This window comes from Trachemys scripta, chromosome 1 (assembly GCF_013100865.1).
Source record: "Trachemys scripta elegans isolate TJP31775 chromosome 1, CAS_Tse_1.0, whole genome shotgun sequence".
NCBI classification, from domain to species: Eukaryota; Metazoa; Chordata; order Testudines; family Emydidae; genus Trachemys; species Trachemys scripta.
In genome coordinates, this window is record NC_048298.1 from 88,756,650 (window position 1) to 88,775,492 (window position 18,843).

General features: G+C 47.3%; 1 protein-coding gene across 1 annotated transcript; it reads left to right on the forward strand.

Annotated features, from left to right (window-relative positions):
• Positions 1 to 5,707: 5,707 nt before the first annotated feature.
• On the forward strand, positions 5,708 to 12,273 carry SNU13 (small nuclear ribonucleoprotein 13). Its single transcript, XM_034775238.1, has 3 exons — positions 5,708 to 5,856; positions 10,228 to 10,348; positions 11,597 to 12,273. Exons 1-3 carry the CDS (start codon positions 5,854 to 5,856, stop codon positions 11,857 to 11,859), a joined length of 387 nt encoding a protein of 128 aa, XP_034631129.1. The 5' UTR covers positions 5,708 to 5,853; the 3' UTR covers positions 11,860 to 12,273.
• Positions 12,274 to 18,843: the final 6,570 nt, after the last annotated feature.

The following is an 18,843-nucleotide window of genomic DNA, read 5'->3' on the forward strand; positions in this document are numbered from 1 at the left end:
ACATGTTTTGTCTCCTGGAGACTCAGTCCTGCTGGCAGTCCTATTGCACCGTCTTGACGATGATGGCAAGCAATCGTAATGCAGCATCTTCTGCCAAGCACCCAGAAGATGCCGATGGCTATCAGTCATACTGCACCGTCTGCTGCCAGCCTAAGATGTAAAAGATAGATGGACCAGATTTGTTCTGTATTCATTTGCTTCCCCCTCCCTCCGTGAAATCAACGGCCTGCTCAACCCAGGGTTTTGAGTTCAATCTTTGGGGGGGGGGGGAGCATTCTGTGTGACAGTTGTTTGTGTTTCACCCTGATGCACAGCCACCTTTGTTGATTTTAATTCCCTGTAAGCCATGTCGTCACTCTCCCCTCCCTCCCTCCGTCAGACAATAGTTTCACGCCTTTTTTCAGCCCAGACGCCATAGCACTGGGATCATGGAGCCTGCTCAGATCACCGCGGCAATTATGAGCACTATGAACACCATGCGCATTGTCCTGGAGTATATGCAGAGCCAGAACATGCCAAAGCAAAACCAGGCAAGGAGGCGATTGCAGTGCGGCAATGAGATTGATGAAGAAATTGACATGGACATAGACCCCTCACAAAGTACAGGCCCCAGCAATGAGCAAATCATGGTGTTAATGGGGCAGGTTCATGCCATGGAACGCCGATTCTGGGCCCGGGAAACAAGCACAGACTGGTGGGACCGCATCGTGTTGCAGGTGTGGGACGATTCCCAGTGGCTGCGAAACTTTCGCATGCGTAAGGGCACTTTCATGGAACTTTGTGACTTGCTTTCCCCTGCCCTGAAGAGCCAGAATACAAGGATGAGAGCAGCCCTCACAGTTGAGAAGTGAGTGGCGATAGCCCTGTGGAAGCTTGCAATGCCAGACAGCTACCGGTCAGTCGGGAATCAATTTGGAGTGGGCAAATCTATTGTGGGGGCTGCTGTGATCCAACTAGCCAACGCAATCAAAGACCTGCTGGTATCAAGGGTAGTGACTCTGGGAAACGTGCAGGTCATAGTGGATGGCTTTGCTGCAATGGGATTCCTTAACTGTGGTGGGGCGATAGAACCCATATCCCTATCTTGTCACCGGAGCACCAAGCCAGCGAGTACATAAACCGAAAAGGGTACTTTTCAATGCTGCTGCAAGCTCTGGTGGATCATAAGGGACATTTCACTAACATCAACGTGGGATGGCCGGGAAAGGTACATGATGCTTGTGTCGTCAGGAACTCTGGTCTGTTTCAAAAGCTGGAGGAAGGGACTTTCTTCCTGGACCAGAAAATAATCGCTGGGGATGTTGAAATGCCTATAGTTATCTTTGGGGACCCAGCCTACCCCTTAATGCCATGGCTCATGAAGCCGTACGCAGGCAGCCTGGACAGTAGTCAGGACCTGTTCAACTATAGGCTGAGCAAGTGCTGAATGGTGGTAGAATGTGCATTTGGACGTTTAAAAGCACGCTGGCGCAGTTTACTGACTTGGATAGACCTCAGCTAAACCAATATCCCCATTTTTATTGCTGCTTGCTGTGTGCTCCACAATATCTGTGAGAGTAAGGGGGAGACATTTATGGCGGGGTGGGAGGTTGAGGCAAATCGCCTGGCGGCTGATTACACGCAGCCAGACACCAGGGCAGTTAGAAGAGTACAACAGGGCACGGTGCGCATCAGAGAAGCTTTGAATGCCAGTTTTGTGACTGGCCAGGCTACGGTGTGAAACTTCTGTTTGTTTCTCCTTGATGAATCCCCCCCCCCCTCCCCGGTTCACTCTACTTCCCTGTAAGCTAACCACCCTCCCTTCCCCGCTTCGAGCACCACTTGCAGAGGCAATAAAGTCATTGTTACTTCACATTCATGGATTCTTTATTAATTCATCACACAAATAGGATAACTGCCAAGGTAGCCCAGGAGGGGTGGGGGAGGAGAGAAGCACCGGGTGGGGTGGGGAGGAGGGAAGGACAAGGACACACTGCACTTTAAAACTTTAACACTTATGGAAGGCCAGCCTTCTGATCCTTGGGCAATCCTCTGGGGTGGAGTGGCTGGGTGGCCGGAGGCCCCCCCACCGCGTTCTTGGGCGTCTGTGTGAGGAGGCTATGGAACTTGGGGAGGAGGGCTGTTGGTTACACAGGGGCTGTAGCAGCGGTCTCTGCTCCTGCTGCCTTTCCTGCAGCTCAACCATACGCTGGAGCATATCAGTTTGATGCTCCAGCAGCCAGAGCATCGACTCTTGCCTTCTGTCAGCAAGCTGACGCCACTTATCCTCTTCAGCCCACAATTCAGCCCGCCACATCTCCTCTTGTTCATATTGTGCTTTTCTGCACTCTGACATTGTCTGCCTCCACGCATTCTGCTGTTCTCTGTCAGCGTGCTCTGGAGCTCTGAGAACATATCATCCCGAGTCCGCCGTTTTCTCCTTCTAATCTTCACTAGCCTCTGTGAAGGAGAAACATTTACAGCTGGTGGAGGAGAAGGAAGAGGTGGTTAAAAAGACATATTTTAGAGAACAATGGGTACACACTTTCACGTTAAATTTTGCTGTGCACATTACACAGCACATGTGCTTTCGTTACAAGGTCGCATTTCTCCTCTTATATTGAGGGCCTGCCAGTTTGGTGTGAGAGATCACTCACTCAGTGCCAGGCAACAGAATTCGGCTTGCGGGCAGCCATGGTAAGCCACAGTCTTTTGGCTTTTTTAACCTTCATAACGTGGGAATGGTTTCGAACAGCAGCGCCCTCATTTCCCATACCAAGCACCCGTTGGGTTGGCCATTTAAAATGGGTTTGCAATGTAAAAGGAGGGGCTGCACAAACCCAACAATCCACCCTTCCCCCCCACACCCAATTCTCTGGGATGATCACTTCACCCCTCCCCCCCACCACGTGGCTAACAGCGGGGAATATTTCTGTTCAGCCGAGCAGGAACGGGCACCTCTGAATGTTCCCTTAATAAAATCACCCCATTTCAACCAGGTGTGACCATGAATGATATCACTCTCCTGGGGATAACAAAGAGAGATAAGGAATGGGTGTTGTCTGCATGCCAGCAAACACCAGGACCATACGCTGCCATGCTTTGTTATGCAATGATTCCAGACTACGTGCTACTGGCCTGGTGTGGTAAAGTGTCCTACCATGGCGGACGGGATAAGGCAGCCCTCCCCAGAAACCTTTTGCAAAGGCTTTGGGAGTACATGAAGGAGAGCTTTCTGGAGATGTCCCTGGAGGATTTCCGCTCCATCCCCATACACGTTAACAGACTTCCAGTAGCTGTACTGGCCACGATTGCCAGGGCAAATTAATCATTAATGATTAAACACGCTTGCTTTTAAACCATGTGTAATATTTACAAAGGTACACTCACCAGAGGTCCCTTGTGCGCCCTCAGAGTCTGGGAGCATGGCTTGGGTGAGTTTGGGGGTTACTGGTTCCAGGTCCAGGGTGATAAACATATCCTGGCTGTTTGGGAAACCGGTTTCTCTGCTTCCTTGCTGTGAGCTATCTTCATTGTCTTCATCATCATCATCTTCCTCATCCCCCAAACCCACTTCCGTGTTGTGTGATTCTCCATAGATGGAGTCAAAGCACAGTGTTGGGGTAGTGGTGGCTGCACCCCCTACCATGGCATGCAGCTCCGCGTAGAAGCGGCATGTCTGCGGCTCTGCCCCGGACCTTCCGTTTGCCTCTCTGGCTTTGTGGTAGGCTTGCCTTAGCTCCTTAATTTTCACGCGGCACTGCTGTGCATCCCTGTTATGGCCTCTATCCTTCATGCCCTTTGAGACTTTTTCTAATGTTCTGGCATTTCGTTTACTGATAAGGAGTTCAGCTAGCACTGATTCGTCTCCCCATATGGGGAGCAGATCCCGTACCTCCCGTTCTGTCCATGCTGGAGCTCTTTTGCGATCCTGGGACTCCATCGTGGTTACCTGTGCTGATGAGCTCTGCGTGGTCACCTGTGCTCTCCACACTGGGCAAACAGGAAATGAAATTCAAAACTTCGCGGGGCTTTTCCTGTCTACCTGCTCAGTGCATCTGAGTTGAGAGTGCTGTCCAGAGCAGTCACAATGAAGCACTGTGGGATAGCTCCCGGAGGCCAATACCGTCGAATTGCGTCCACACTACCCCAAATCCGACCCAGAAAGGCCGATTTCAGCGCTAATCCCCTCGTCAGAGGTGGAGTAAAGAAACCGGTTTAAAGGGCCCTTTAAGTCGAAAAAAAGGGCTTCGTCGTGTGGACGTGTCCAGGCTTAATTCGATTTAACGCTGCTAAATTCAACCTAAACTCGTAGTGTAGATCAGGCCTCAATGTCTTTTCTTACCCCTAGAGATGGGCCCTTCAAGTCAGAGTTTAAACATCAGCTGTGTGTGTTTTGAGACGCCTGAACTGCTGCTGTAGTGCAGTAACTGCATTGTAGAATACCTAAGAGATGGTAGTCTCCAGAACTATAATTACAGCAGCTTTTCCCAGCATAGATTCACTTAGAATGCTGAACGTTTAGCACTGCCACCCGGTAGCATGCACCTTTACCCTAACCTTACAGCAGCATTCAGGGGGCATAGAGATGTCTTTCATCCATTCTCTGGTCTGCACAGAACTGCAGAACAGATCCTGTGTTCATAGTCCCGTGTTTCGCATCAGTAAGGGTGTCTTGGGAATTCATAATCCAACGCTAAGTGTGTATGTGTTTTGTTTAGAGTAGGGAAGGGAACAAGGATGAATGACATTAGCAGGCACAATATTTGCTTATGTCTCTCCAAGTCCAGAAAATTATCATGATGTTTTTTTTGCATTTGGAACTAGGAAGGTTTTAAAAATGAGTTAAACATTTGCATCCCTTTCTGAATAGGGAAGATGGAACAAAGACTAAAAAAGACTGAAATATGGAAAGACAAAAGAGAACAAAGGTGGAGTTACAGCAAAAGGAATATAATTGTATGCCTCTGTATATCCTGGAAATATAACACGTTATCTCTCTCAATTTTTTACATGTGGAAATCCAGGGCAATATAGACGAAAGTCAGGAACTAAGGATCAAGATAGGCAATCAGCTGATACAGAATTTAGAGCCTGGTTTTCCAAAGTGCCATAGCTCTTAAAGCCTTCAACTAGAATTATGATTATCAGCTGTTCTGAAAAGCAAGTCCTTAGAGTCTAAAGCAACAGAAATTAAAATTGTAATGATGTACTTTTCAGACACATCTTGTTAATTCTCCATACCCTGGCTAGTAGGGAATTGTATCATTCAGTATACTGTCAACAAAGCGTCCACCTCTTTCTTTGGGAGAGGATTCAGTCATCTGAAAGATCGCACTGTTAGAAAAATATGTTGATGCCCAGCTAAAATCTCACCCTGTTACTCCAAACTACCCTGAATAATTTATGTGCCTTGTATAGTGTGAGTAGGTTTGTCTTTCTATTCAGAATGCATTTGAAATCAGAATTCAGCTCTGCCTCTAACCTCCAGCATAACAATCTCTATATGGAAACCCCAGGCTGAGCAGGATATTGAAGAATGTTTCCGCCAAAATCCCTTTTCGCTGCAAGCAAAGCTGGTCTCTGGTTCCTGAATGTTGCTTCTGTAATGGGACCTGATCACGCGCAGGGGGCGCAATGCACAACACAACCCACGTATATCCAGATTAGACCTGGCCGGTTTTTAAAAAGAGCAGCGCTGGCCCTTTAAGATGAGTCTCTCCTGGCTCCCCGCCCGTCCGGGCTCAGCTAAACCTCATTTCCGGGCGCGACGCACTTAGAGCGTTTTAGGTTTTTTCCCTCCGTGAAGCTTTCGGGCCGAGAGGATCGCTCCGCTCTGCACAGGGAAGGGCTCGGTTCGCCTACCGCGCAGCCATGGTGAGTGGCGCCCAGGCCGGGGTAGCCCATGTGGGCTGATGGCTAAGCACGTGGGGGGCGGCGGGCGGAACGCTGGGACACTCCGCGTTCTGCAAGCAGCGTGCGCAAGGAAGGGGATCGTCGGGCTGGCTACCGGGAGCTCTGCCTGGGCCGGGGCACGTGGAGCACAGGGGCCGCCACGTGGGAGGGGGAAGAGGCCGCTGGGGCGCCCGTATATCTGAACACCCGTCCATGATTCCTACTGCCGCGCACAGGGCAGCTGACCCGTCACAGCAACTGCGGTCATGTCCTGTGGCTTTTGTGTGCGCAACTGCTCGCCCTCCTCTGAGCGCTGTGTCCCGATTCCCGTTCATTCACTTCGCTGCCTACGTGCGCCTCCGCTGGGTGGGGTGGGAGCTTGCGAAGACCAGCAGGATGATAGCTACCTCCCCACATCTCGGTGTGGGGGAGTACAGGGCTGGGTGGGAGCACATGGAGGCTATGCTTTGCCTGTCCTCTGCCTTGTGATAAGGTATGAGAACAGTATAGGATGTTGCTGCTTATTTCACAACATGAGTCTCCGTTTATTGAATGTTAATTGACCATAATACAAAGGGGTAAGGTACAGCAAAAATTTTTGTAGCAATAACAATATTTAGTTCTTATACTGCTTTTTGTCTGTAGATTTCAAACCACTTTGCAGAGGGAAACTGAGATATAGGGGTTTCAGAGTAGTAGCCGTGTTAGTCTGTGTCAGCAAAAAGAACGATGAGTACTTGTGGCACCTTAGAGACTAACAAATTTATAGAGGTGACATGACTTGCCAAAGCTCACCCAGCGGCACGTGACCCAGGTCTCCCAAGTCCACTCTGTGTTCTAGCCATTAGATCATAGAATATCAGGGTTTGAAGGGACCTCAGGAGGTCATCTAGTCCAACCCCCTGCTCAAAGCAGGACCAATTCCCAACTAAATCATCCCAGCCAGGGTTTTGTCAGGCCTGACCTTAAAAACCGCTAAGGAAGGAGATTCCACCACCTCCCTAGGTAACCCATTCCAGTGCTTCACCACCCTCCTAGTGAAAAAGTTTTTCCTAATATCCAACCTAAACCTCCCCCACTGCAACTTGAGACCATTACTCCTTGTTCTGTCATCTGGTACCACTGAGAACAGTCTAGATCCATCCTCTTTGAAACCACCTTTCAGGTAGTTGAAAATGGCTATCAAATCCCTCCTCATTCTTCTCTTCTGCAGACTAAACAATCTCAGTTCCTTCAGCCTCTCCTCATAAGTCATGTGCTCCAGCCCCCTAATCATTTTTATTGCCCTCAGCTGGACTCTTTCTAATTTTTCCACATTCTTCTTGTAGTGTGGGGCCCAAAACTGGACACAGTACTCCAGATGAAGCCTCACCAATGTTGAATAGAGGGGAATGATCACGTCCCTCGATCTGCTGGCAACGCCCCTACTTATACAGCCCAAAATGCCGTTAGCCTTCTTGGCAACAAGGGCACACTTTTGATTCATATCCAGCTTCTCGTCCACTGTAACCCCTAGGTCCTTTTCTGCAGAACTGCTTCCTAACCATTCGGTCCCTACTCTGTAGCAGTGCATGGGATTCTTCCGTCCTAAGTGCAGGACTCTGCACTTGTCCTTGTTGAACCTCATCAGATTTCTTTTGGTCCAATCCTCTAATTTGTCTAGGTCCCTCTGTATTGTATCCCGACCCTCCAGAGTATTTACCACTCCTCCCAGTTTAGTGTCATCTGCAAACTTGCTGAGAGTGCAGTCCACGCCATCCTCCAGAACATTAATGAAAATATTGAACAAAACCGGCCCCAGAACTGACCCTTGGGGCACTCCGCTTGATACCGGCTGCCAACGAGACATGGAGCCATTGATCACTACCCATTGAGCCCGATGATCTAGCCAGGTTTCTATCCACCTTGTAGTACATTCATCCAGCCCATACTACTTTAACTTGCCGGCAAGAATACTGTGGAAGACCATATCAAAAGCTTTGCTAAAGTCAAGGAATAACACATTCACTGCTTTCCCCTTATCCACAGACCCAGTTATCTCCTCATAGAAGGCCATTAGGTTAGTCAGGCATGACTTGCCCTTGGTGAATCCATGCTGACTGTTCCTGATCATGTTGCTCTCCTAAGTGCTTCAGAATTGATTCCTTGAGGATCTGCTCCATGATTTTTCCAGGGACTGAGGTGAGGCTGACTGGCCTGTAGTTCCCCGGATCCTCCTTCTTCCCTTTTTTAAAGATGGGCACTACATTAGCCTTTTTCCAGTCATCCGGGACCTCCCCCAATCGCCATGAGTTTTCAAAGATAATGGCCAATGGCTCTGCAATTGCATCCGCCAACTTCTTTAGCACCCTCAAATGCAGCGCATCCGGCCCCATGGATTTGTGCTCATCCAGCTTTTCTAAATAGTCCCAAACCATTTCTTTCTCCTCAGAGGGCTGGTCACCTCCTCCTCCCCATGCTGTGCTGCCCAGTGCAGCAGTCTGGGAGTTGACCTTGTTCGTGAAGACAGAGGCAAAAAAAGCATTGAGTACATTAGCTTTTTCCACATCCTCTGTCACTAGTTTGGTGGCACCTTAAAGACTAACAGATTTATTTGGGCATAAGCTTTCGTGAGTAAAAACCTCACTTCTTCGGATGCATAGAGTGAAAAACACGGCTACCCCCTGATACTTGTCACTAGTTGCCTCCCTCATTCAGTAAGGGGCCCACACTTTCCTTGATTTCCTTCTTGTTGCTTACATACCTGAAGAAACCCTTCTTAACATCTCTTGCTAGCTGCAACTCCAAGTGTGATTTGACTTCCTGATTTCACTCCTGCATGCCTGAGCAATATTTTTATACTCCTCCCTGGTCATTTGTCCAATCTTCCACGTCTTGTAAGCTTCTTTTTTGCATTTAAGATCAGCAAGGATTTCACTGTTAAGCCAAGCTGGTCGCCTGCCATATTTACTATTCTTTCTATGCATCAGGATGGTTTGTTCCTGCAACCTCAATAAGGATTCTTTAAAATACAGCCAGCTCTCCTGGACTCCTTTCCCTCTCATGTTATTCTTCCAGGGGATCCTGCCCATCAGTTCCCTGAGGAAGTCAGTCTGCTTTTCTGAAGTCCAGGGCCCGTATACTGCTGCTCTCCTTTCTTCCTTGTGTCAGGATCCTGAACTCTACCATCTCATGGCCACTGCCTCCCAGGTTCCCATCTACTTTTGCTTCCCCTACTAATTCTTCCTGGTTTGTGAGCAGCAGGTCTAGAAGAGCTCTGCCCCTAGTTGGTTCCTCCAGCACTTGCACCAGGAAATTGTCCCCTACACTTTCCAAAAACTTCCTGGATTGTCTGTGCACCGCTGTATTGCTCTCCCAGCAGGATCACACTGTCTCCTTCTAGGAGGTATCCTGTTGTGCCTTTCTAAGGCATAAGAATGTCTCAAACTGGAGAAGCAGAGCTGTCTCTGTGTAGACAAACCTGTTCCCTCTCCTTTCAGTTCCACAATCACCTGTCTGAATATTTACTATGTGTCTGGCTACTTATATAGTAGAGCTGACCCTGAGCAGAAGCATATCCCTGTTACTGAAGGGCCTCAAAAATTCTGTCACTTGTTTGTGCAGCTCATTAACAGTTAAACTGTTCTAATAAGGTTGTAGAAAAGCCTTCATTAAAACAGGAAAGAATTCTATCTCTTCCCCTATTGATGCTGTTCGTTTGTTTTCACTTATCATGGACACAAACTAGCCTGGTTGATTTTTACTTCCTGCTTGTTAGGCGCTAGCACAAAACTGTTCCAACACTTGGAGCGGGGGGGGGGGGAGGAGGAGAAGTGTTAAGTAGATTTCCTTTTGAATTGTTCTCAGAAAATTCCATTCTTAATTCTTAAAACATGCCTTTTCAAAAATAAACCTGGTGCCTGACTCTCTTTACAGGATTATTCTTATACGTTCAGATCTAAAAATGTGCAATTGCTGTCCCTATGTTGGCAGATAAACATTTTATATTAACATAGCACCTGAAATTGCAAAGGGCTCATTGTTGAACTATGTCTGGGCTGGAATTGGCATGGTATATGTGAAACAAAAGCATGTGGAGGGGAACTTTGGTTTAGGACTGAGAACAAACCTGCGTGTGTATGTAACTTTGGGATGCCCTGCAATCTTTAGTGTCCATGCAGAGCAGACAGGACCTCAGTGTTTCCTGTCTCATCTGTGGATAGATTTTGTGTAGGTGTTTTAGAAGAGTCAGGGACTGAGTTGATCCTGGCAGGATGTGAAGCAGTGGTTCTGAGGAGTTTGGATGTGTTAAACTCAGTATCTGCCTGTGAATGTTCCAAGTGAAGCTTTTCTCTGCTTCTTGCCTTTTTCTAGACTGAGGCAGAAGTGAACCCCAAAGCTTACCCACTGGCTGATGCACAACTCACCAAAACTCTGCTGGACCTTGTACAGCAGTCCTGCAACTACAAACAGCTACGCAAGGGTGCCAATGAAGGTGAGGTCTGTTTGTTATAAAACATGCTGTGTTTGCCGAAAGTAAAGGAAGGGTTTAATAGATTCTGGGGCCCAAAGGGATCACTGTGATGATCTAAGTCTGACCTCTGAGGCGAGAGAACTTCCCCCAGATAATTCCTAGAGCATATAGTTTACCACACTAGATGTTACAGATGATGGTTGTCTTCCCCTGTCTCCAGCTGTGGAATTGGGATGTTTGGTTATTCACCCTTCCAAATCCACATTGTTTTATATAGTTTCTGGCCTATGCAAATGTTTGGGGTTTCTTTTCTTTTCCCTTACAGAATATTCTAGCAGGAACAAAACTAACCTCTTCAGCAAAACTGTGCAGCTGCCACCTGCCTCTCTGTTAACTGCACAAAATAGGGTTGTTGGTATAACTGTTCCTGTGTGGTATTGTGTGTTTTGGGGATGGGTAGCAGGGGAGAGTGTGTTAGAAGATGGCTGGCTGGTGGTGAGACTAATTTGTCAGGATTACATCCTTAATATTTGTCTGTAGTGCCCGTTGCTGTGCTGCATAAGAACTGATAGTGTTTAGGGCAGTGGTCCCCAAACTGGGGGGTGTGGAGGAATGTCCGAGGGGGCGGGGGGGCCCACTCCAGCCCTGGCTCCCCTCCTGGGCATTGGCTACAGCTCAGCCACCTGCCCCCACTCTGTCCTCGGCCTAGCTGTGACTTCGCTGCTAGCCCAGGGGGCTGCAGACATATTCCATTACTGGTAAGGCAGTGTGTGAGGGGGGGAAAGTTTGGGCACTACTGGCTTTGGGCAAGGATACAGACAAACCAGACTCCTATGTCCTAATTATAAAAAATAAAATGAAAAAAGTTGTTGGATCAGTTTTATCTATACAATCGCATATATCACCTTCCTTCACTCCCTCCCTGTCAAACAATACAGGTTTGATTCATAGAGTATGTTCCCAACAGCCTTGTCCTGTGTGTGTGTGTGTGTGTGTGTGTGTAATATTTTTAATGATACCAAATCCACCACTTTCCTCAGGAGACTTTTCACAAACTCTTTGGGGCAGGACTATCTCTGTTCTGGTTGTACAACACCCAGCTCAGTGGGGTCCTGGTCCTTGACTAGGGCTCCTAGTAGCATTACTGTGGCATCTACCTATAATGGATTCACTAAATAGATTTCTGTGTTTCCTAATGTTCTCTTGTGTTAATATGCTCCACACCAAGACCTCCATCTAATCCTTTTCCTTCTCTCTCTCTCTCTCCAGCCACTAAAACACTGAACAGAGGAATAGCAGAATTCATTGTGATGGCTGCAGATGCTGAGCCCCTGGAGATCATCCTGCACCTCCCTCTCTTGTGCGAGGACAAGAATGTGCCCTATGTCTTTGTGCGCTCCAAGCAGGCCCTGGGCCGGGCATGTGGTGTCTCCCGGCCTGTCATTGCCTGCTCAATTACCATCAAGGAAGGGTCACAACTGAAGCCTCAGATTCAATCGGTCCAGCAAGCTATAGAGAGACTGTTGGTTTAAATCTGCCTAAAACCCAATAGCTGAAATCCATAATTTAAAAAAAAAAAAAAAAAAGTTGGGGAGGAAATTAATGATAGTTAGACAATACAATAGTTTGATACCAAACTCTTGTTTCAAAATGCCAGGTGTTTGTTTTACAGTGGCTTGCTCCTATTATATATTTCAACTCTCCACTGTGGGTGAGTCTAGATTTTTCTTCCTCTCTCCCTTGCCGGCCTTTCAGAAGACATTCTTGCAGTACTAGTTCTCAAAACTCTGCTCAACAGAGTGAGAGTAGCTCCTCCTGTGTGATATGCAAAATAATATATTGCCCCACTTGAGGGCATGATTAACCTACACTTTTTCTCTCCCAATAATGGATTAGCTTCCTTCATTTTGCAGCAAAGTCTTCTGTGATAAGTTTGACCTGTAACAGACATGAATAATTTAATGTATGTGTTCTAGACGGTTTGGTCCAATGAGGAAAATTAAGGTGGATCTGCAGTGTAATGGTGTATATTCAGCAATTGCTGCTTTAAGGGAGAGGCAAATAATAGTGGGGGGGACAAAGACAGTGGCAGCTATGTAGTGTAGGATACAGGCCAAGTCCATTTTCACCATATCTGCTGACTTGGTCAAGAGGCCACAGTATGAGAGGTGTAGAGGGAGGAGAAATCCTACTACAATGCTATGGGTGATAGTTCTAACCTTGCTTGGTGTTTGTTTGTTTTGTTTTGTTTTGTTTTGTTTTTTTTAAACTGGTATTTTTTTAAATAAATCCATATATTCCCAGATTTGTCAACTCATGTACGTGACTTCTCTCAGCCTGTCTTGGATAGGAATGTGCTGCTAACAGCCTTTTACAATTAAAAATGAATTAGACACCCCTGCCCCCCAGGGCTAATGCTGTGCATTCTAATGCAGCATATGAGAGCTGCCCTCTATCATTTTGTTTAGTAGTGGTGCGTCTGTCTGCAGCATTGCTGTGATCTACAAAAAGCTGGTTCTCAAGGGTGTTTAACACCCCCACCCCCCCCCCCCCTCAAAAAAAAAAAAAAAAACAACAACCCCACCAAAGCAAAACTGCACACACCAGGGAAGAAAATAAGCTTGCTACTTCCTGGTAGGAAGAAGCTTATCAAGGCCCACATGTGGTGAAGGAGAAATAAGGATAGCAAGGAACAGTGTAAGTATTCACAGACTCTTCCCAAAGGTGTATTGTTACTATCAGTAAAGATATCAGCTTTAGAACTGAACATGAAAACAGAAAAAGTCTGTCTATTCTTTTCACTTTAAAGGTGAAATGAAGCTTGTGTAATAGATTTCAGAGGGGTAGCGTGTTAGTCTGAATCTGTAAAAAGCAACAGAGGGTCCTGTGGCACCTTTAAGACTAACAGAAGTATTGGAGCATAAGCTTTCGTGGGTGAATGCCCACTTCATCAGACGCAAGACTGAAGAATAGAGACACCCTTGAACTTCTCCGTGGCCTTTCCTCATTGGAATGCTGTTTCTTTTGGCCACACTAGCTCTTGGACCTTTTGCCTACCACCCACACCAGCTTTTTTTTTTATTTTATTTTTTAACTGTAAATCTTCTGTTTTGTCCAAAAGTTAAGATAGGTGCCACCCCTACAATGCCGTATTAACTGCAATCCTGTAACTGGCATTACCACTGGTGGGGGAGGGTGCCATAAGTGGACATGAACAAATTTTCCATTGGCCGGGCTGTGTTACGCAGACTTGAATTCTAATGCTAATCTAGATGCACTCTGGTTGTGTTAACTGTTAGGTGTAGCTGTACTGAATGGTGGGATCAGTTGGAGCCAGGTAGGAAGGGCTCTTGCTGTGATACAGAGATGCGCATGTATGTTGAGGGATAAGTATACCCTATTTCAGCATTGAGTTCTGGAGGCTATATCCGAGGTATACCAGGCTGTCGTCTAGTCTCTATAGGTTTTTATACCACACTCATTAGTATCTCTTGGCGTCTTCTAATAGCGTATTAAGTAACATGACTACACTGTTATGTTCTCCCATCCTCTTCCCCACAAGGGGAAGCATAGGCAGTGGAGTGTCTTTGGTAAGGTGGGTGTTTGCTTTATAGTGAAGAAAGCAAGGTCAAAGAAATGCCTTACATTTGGAACAGAAAGTGGTGGCTTGTGATGGTTCCTGGGGAGTGTTGGTTCCATAGTCTCCAACTGCCTCTGGAACAAGTTCTGTCTCAACAATAAGAGGAAAGCTAATCTGTAAAGTTCCACTGTGTGAGAGGAGCAAAGCAGTCAATCACACTTTGTCCTGGAACTTTAAATAGTCTTTATCTTCAAAGCACTCAAGGGCCCGGACCCAGGAGACTAAGACCTTCATTCAGTATTCTGTAGGAAGCTAGTGTAGAGCAGAGGACAGGTGTGTGCTCACAGTTGCATGTATTGCTGAGATGTGCTGCAATGTTTTGTGCTAGTTGGAGTTTCCCTAAGTGCTGCAGGTATCATGCCTAGGCATATCTCATTGCTGTAGTTCAACGGAGAGGTGACAAAGCCATGAATACCTAAGTTCAGGTCTTTGATGGTAGAAAGCATTATAGTCATGGCCATTATGATGGGAGAGCCCAGTGTCAGTAAGGAATCCAAGAGTAGTCCTGTAGAGTAAGCTATGCTGACCAGGTGTTTTTTCTTGCAATGTGGGAACGCTACACCTCCCACCTCCTCAAGCATTCTCCCATCAACATTGCTACATTTACACTGTTAGACTGGCATAGTAAGGTAGGTCGGGTGTGGATTTTCACATCCTGACCACCTTAGCTATGTTGACCAGGCCTCAGAGAGCAAATGTCCTTTTTGATGACAACCTCACTGTAGATGTGGCAGTATTGATACCTACAGTTAATCAGGGAGGTGTTGCTATACTACTGGGGAAAAAGCCCTTCTGTGGCTGTAGGAAATGTCTACACTACAGTGGCATAGCTATGATGCCACAGCTGTGCCACTGTAGCTCCTATAGCAGGGATGGGCAAACTACAGCCTGGGGGGGCTGTATCCGGCCCTCCAGACGTTTTAATCCAGCCTTTGAGCTCCCTCCGAGGAGCGGGGTCTGGGGCTTGCCCCACTCCACGTGGCTCCCAGAAACAGTGGCATGTCCCTACCTCTGGCTCTTATGCATAGGGGCAGCCAGGGGGCCCCACATGCTGCTCTGGAACCACAACCAATGGGAGCTGCAAGGGCGGTGCCTGCAGATAGGGCAGCACACAGAGCTGCCTGGCTGCGCCACCATGTAGGACCTGGAGAGGGGCCGTGCCGCTGCTTTTGGGAGCTGCTTGAGGTAAGTGCCGCCCAGAACCTACACCTCTGACCCCCTCCTGTGCCCCAACCTGGATTTTCTCCCCCCTCCCTGCCCTCCAAACCCCTTGGTCCCAGCCTAGAGCACCCTCCTGCACTCTGAACCTCTCATCCCCACCCAAACCCACACCCCATCCTGCACCTCAACCCCCAATTTTGTGAGCATTCATGGCCCGCCATACAATTTCCATACCCAGATGTGGCCCTCAGACCAAAAAGTTTGCCCACCCCGTCCTATAGTATAGACATAACTTGATTTAAGGGATTGTAAAAAAATTTTTTGACAACCCAGCTCATCAAATGAGATTTTCAGAAACAGGCTTTGAATGATCCCTTCCACTACTAAAGGTCAGCAGGTGGGGAGTACTGCCACCATAACAACCTAAAGGGGCAGAGTCCCTTCCCTGTTCCATAATTATAAAAATCAAACTTCTGAGCAGTTTGTGAGAGGGGCTGTATATCAGAACACCTTGCCACTGATGTGCTTTCACACAGTCCCATTTACTTACTGGAGCCTTTCCTGTTCTATTTGATTAATGCTTATTTTCTTAATACTTCTAAAATAAAAGAGGAGTCTGCAGGTGGATTTTAGAGCACTTCAAAATCTCTCAACATGGACATTTTGGGCTCTGGACAAAATTATCCAAAAGAGCCATATAAGGAAAGTCTCTGAAAACTGCCCAGAGTAAGGCTCAAATTTACTGGGGGGGGGGACGGTCAGATTCACTGACCACAGCATGTCACCTTGAGTCACCCAGTTACTGTGGCAAGAGATTACATGCAAGCCCTGTGGCTGTTAGCAAAGTCCTACACTAGCTGCATGCCTGTTTCATTTGCTTTGGTTCAAGCTGATGATGCACCAACCTGGAATTGTAAGCTTGCCATAGGTGAGATTCATCTCCGCTGTTTAGGATTTACCTGACCCCCCACCTGTACACAAGAACACATTAAAAGCCATTGGCTGATTTTTAGGGAGACTGGATCTGAGGCTCAGATGATCCCAAATGTGGACCACTAACCCTATCCCGCACCACTACAAGGCAATCTGCGTTACCAGGGGGCTTTTAGAGCCCTTTGAGTAGTTTATCTTTTAAACAGTAAACCTCTCAACCCTAACTACAGTAGAGCTGTCATTTCCTTATAAGAACAGGAGTACGTGTGGCACCTTGGTCCCTCTCAGTCCCAAGAGCCACAAGTACTCCTGTTCTTTTTGTAGATACAGACTAACACAGCTGCTACTCTGAAACATTTCCTTATAAGAGTTTCTCAACTATGATAGCTGAATGTATTCACAGCCACCACCATGTAAAGGGCCTAGACACTTCACAGCATGCCAAGACAGTTGTCTCCTTTAACACTGTACAAGAACACCAGGAATAAAGGATTCTTGAGTGAAGGGAGAGTTTGCTTGTTAAAGGGAGCAGAGGCAATTAAACTAACCCCATTTTCATTATTTGCTAAATTTTTACATAATGAAAGGGTCTGTTAAAATCATGACTGAGGCAAGGCTAAAAGCAAAATAGACCATGAAGTCCACTTGAGCGCTATGAAGATGTAACTTACCTAATCAGCACCTCCATACTAGAGCAGGGGTGGGCAAACTTTTGGGCCTGAGGGCCACATCTAAGTATGGAAATTGTATGGTGGGCCATGAATGTTCACAGAACTAGAGGTTGGGGTGTGGGCTCCAGCTCAGGGTGAGGCAAGAAATGAGGAGTGGGATGGGGAACCTCTGGGCAGGGTCAAGGTTGGGATGCAGGGGGGCTCTAGGGTGGGGCTAGGGATGAGTTTGGGGTGCAGGAGAGTGCACTGGGCTTAGACTGAGGAGGGGGATCGGGGCTGGGGCAGGAGGTTGAGGTGCAGGACAGGGTCAGGGTTCAGGTGCTGGGTGGCACTTACCTCAAGCAGCTCCCAATAGTAGGAGTATGTCGTCCCTCCTCTGGTCCTATGCAGAGGTGTGACCAGGCAGTTCTGCATGCTGCCTTATCTGCAGGCATTGTCCCTGCAGCTCCTATTGGTCACAGTTCCCAGCCAATGGGAGCTGCAGGGATGGCACTAGGGACCAGGGCAGTGTGTGTAGCCCCCTGGCTGCCCCTACACATAGGTGCCCGAGGGGGGATATGACACTGCTTCTGGGAGCTGTGTGGAGCAGGGCAAGCCCCAGACCCTGCTTCCCAGCAGGAGCTCAAGGGCCAGATGTGGCCCCCAGACCATAGTTTGCCCACTCCTGTACTAGAGAGTACACCAGAAAACCCTTTGAGATATGTGCATATTAATTACAAAGTAAGGATGTGACAGCATCAGAATCTCTTTCCAGAATTGTAGACTGCTAACCTTCTAGTCAGGGCTCACTAGGAAAAGGGTCCGAGCAATCTCTTCCCCCCCCCCCCCACATCACTATTATGTGGTGTGGAGGCCCCTACTACACCATAAAACATCACCCCCTTTTGCCTACAACAACTTAGCCCTGCTTCTGAGCCAAGCTCATGCACCTGTTATAGATAGAGAAAGGGGTAGACTACAGGATGAAAACAATGATGAAAGTGTAGTTACACTTCAGTTAGCAACACTCTTCTAGATTAGAACAAGACCTGCTTCTTTAACTACATAGAAAGGATGTGTTCACTAGTCTGACACTTTCAACACATTTACATGGCATATGTCCCACTTTGATACAAAAATCATTGGAAGTAATGAAGAGGAACCACCACAACATGCCCTTTTTCAAGTTATTGCTCACAGCTCTCTGCTTTCAGGCATCTGACTCACCCTCCTTCAATAGTGGAAAAGCAGTCTCTAGGTTACAACAAGGAGTCTGGTGGCACCTTAAAGACTAACAGATTTATTTGGGCATAAGCTTTCGTGAGTAAAAACCTCACTTCTTCGGATGCATCCGAAGAAGTGAGGTTTTTACTCACGAAAGCTTATGCCCAAATAAATCTGTTAGTCTTTAAGGTGCCACCAGACTCCTTGTTGTAACCTAGAGACTGCTTTTCCACTATTGAAGGAGGGTGAGTCAGATGCCTGAAAGCAGAGAGCTGTGAGCAATAACTTGAAAAAGGGCATGTTGTGGTGGTTCCTCTTCATTACTTCCAATGATTTTTGTATCAAAGTGGGACATATGCCATGTAAATGTGTTGAAAGTGTCAGACTAGTGAACACATCCTTTCTATGTAGTTAAAGAAGCAGGTCTTGTTCTAATCTAGAAGAGTGTTGCTAACTGAAGTGTAACTACACTTTCATCATTGTTTTCATCCTGTAGTCTACCCCTTTCTCTATCTATAACAGGTGCATGNTACTCACGAAAGCTTATGCCCAAATAAATCTGTTAGTCTTTAAGGTGCCACCAGACTCCTTGTTGTTTTTGTAGATACAGACTAACACGGCTGCCCCCTGATACTAGTCTCTGGGTTAAAGCCTAATGCAGTGTTTTTCAATCTGTGAGTCGTGACCCCAGCATGTAAGGGGCTGGGTTCCCTTGCTCTGGTCCGCACTGCTGCCCAGGACATTAAAAGTCCCATTCTCACTGCTGCCTGGCTCAGGCAGGCTAGTGCCTACCTTTTCCGATACCATGCTGTGCCCCAGAAAGCAGCCAGCTGCTTGCACGCTTCCGCCTAGGAGCAAGACCTGCTGCCAGCTGGTTCCGGGACACAGCACGGTCCGCAGTGCACCCC

Coding starts and splice junctions, on each gene's coding strand:
- SNU13 (XM_034775238.1), top strand. Junction 10,349..11,596: donor ACGCAAGGGTGCCAATGAAG/GTGAGGTCTGTT, acceptor CTCTCTCTCCAG/CCACTAAAACACTGAACAGA.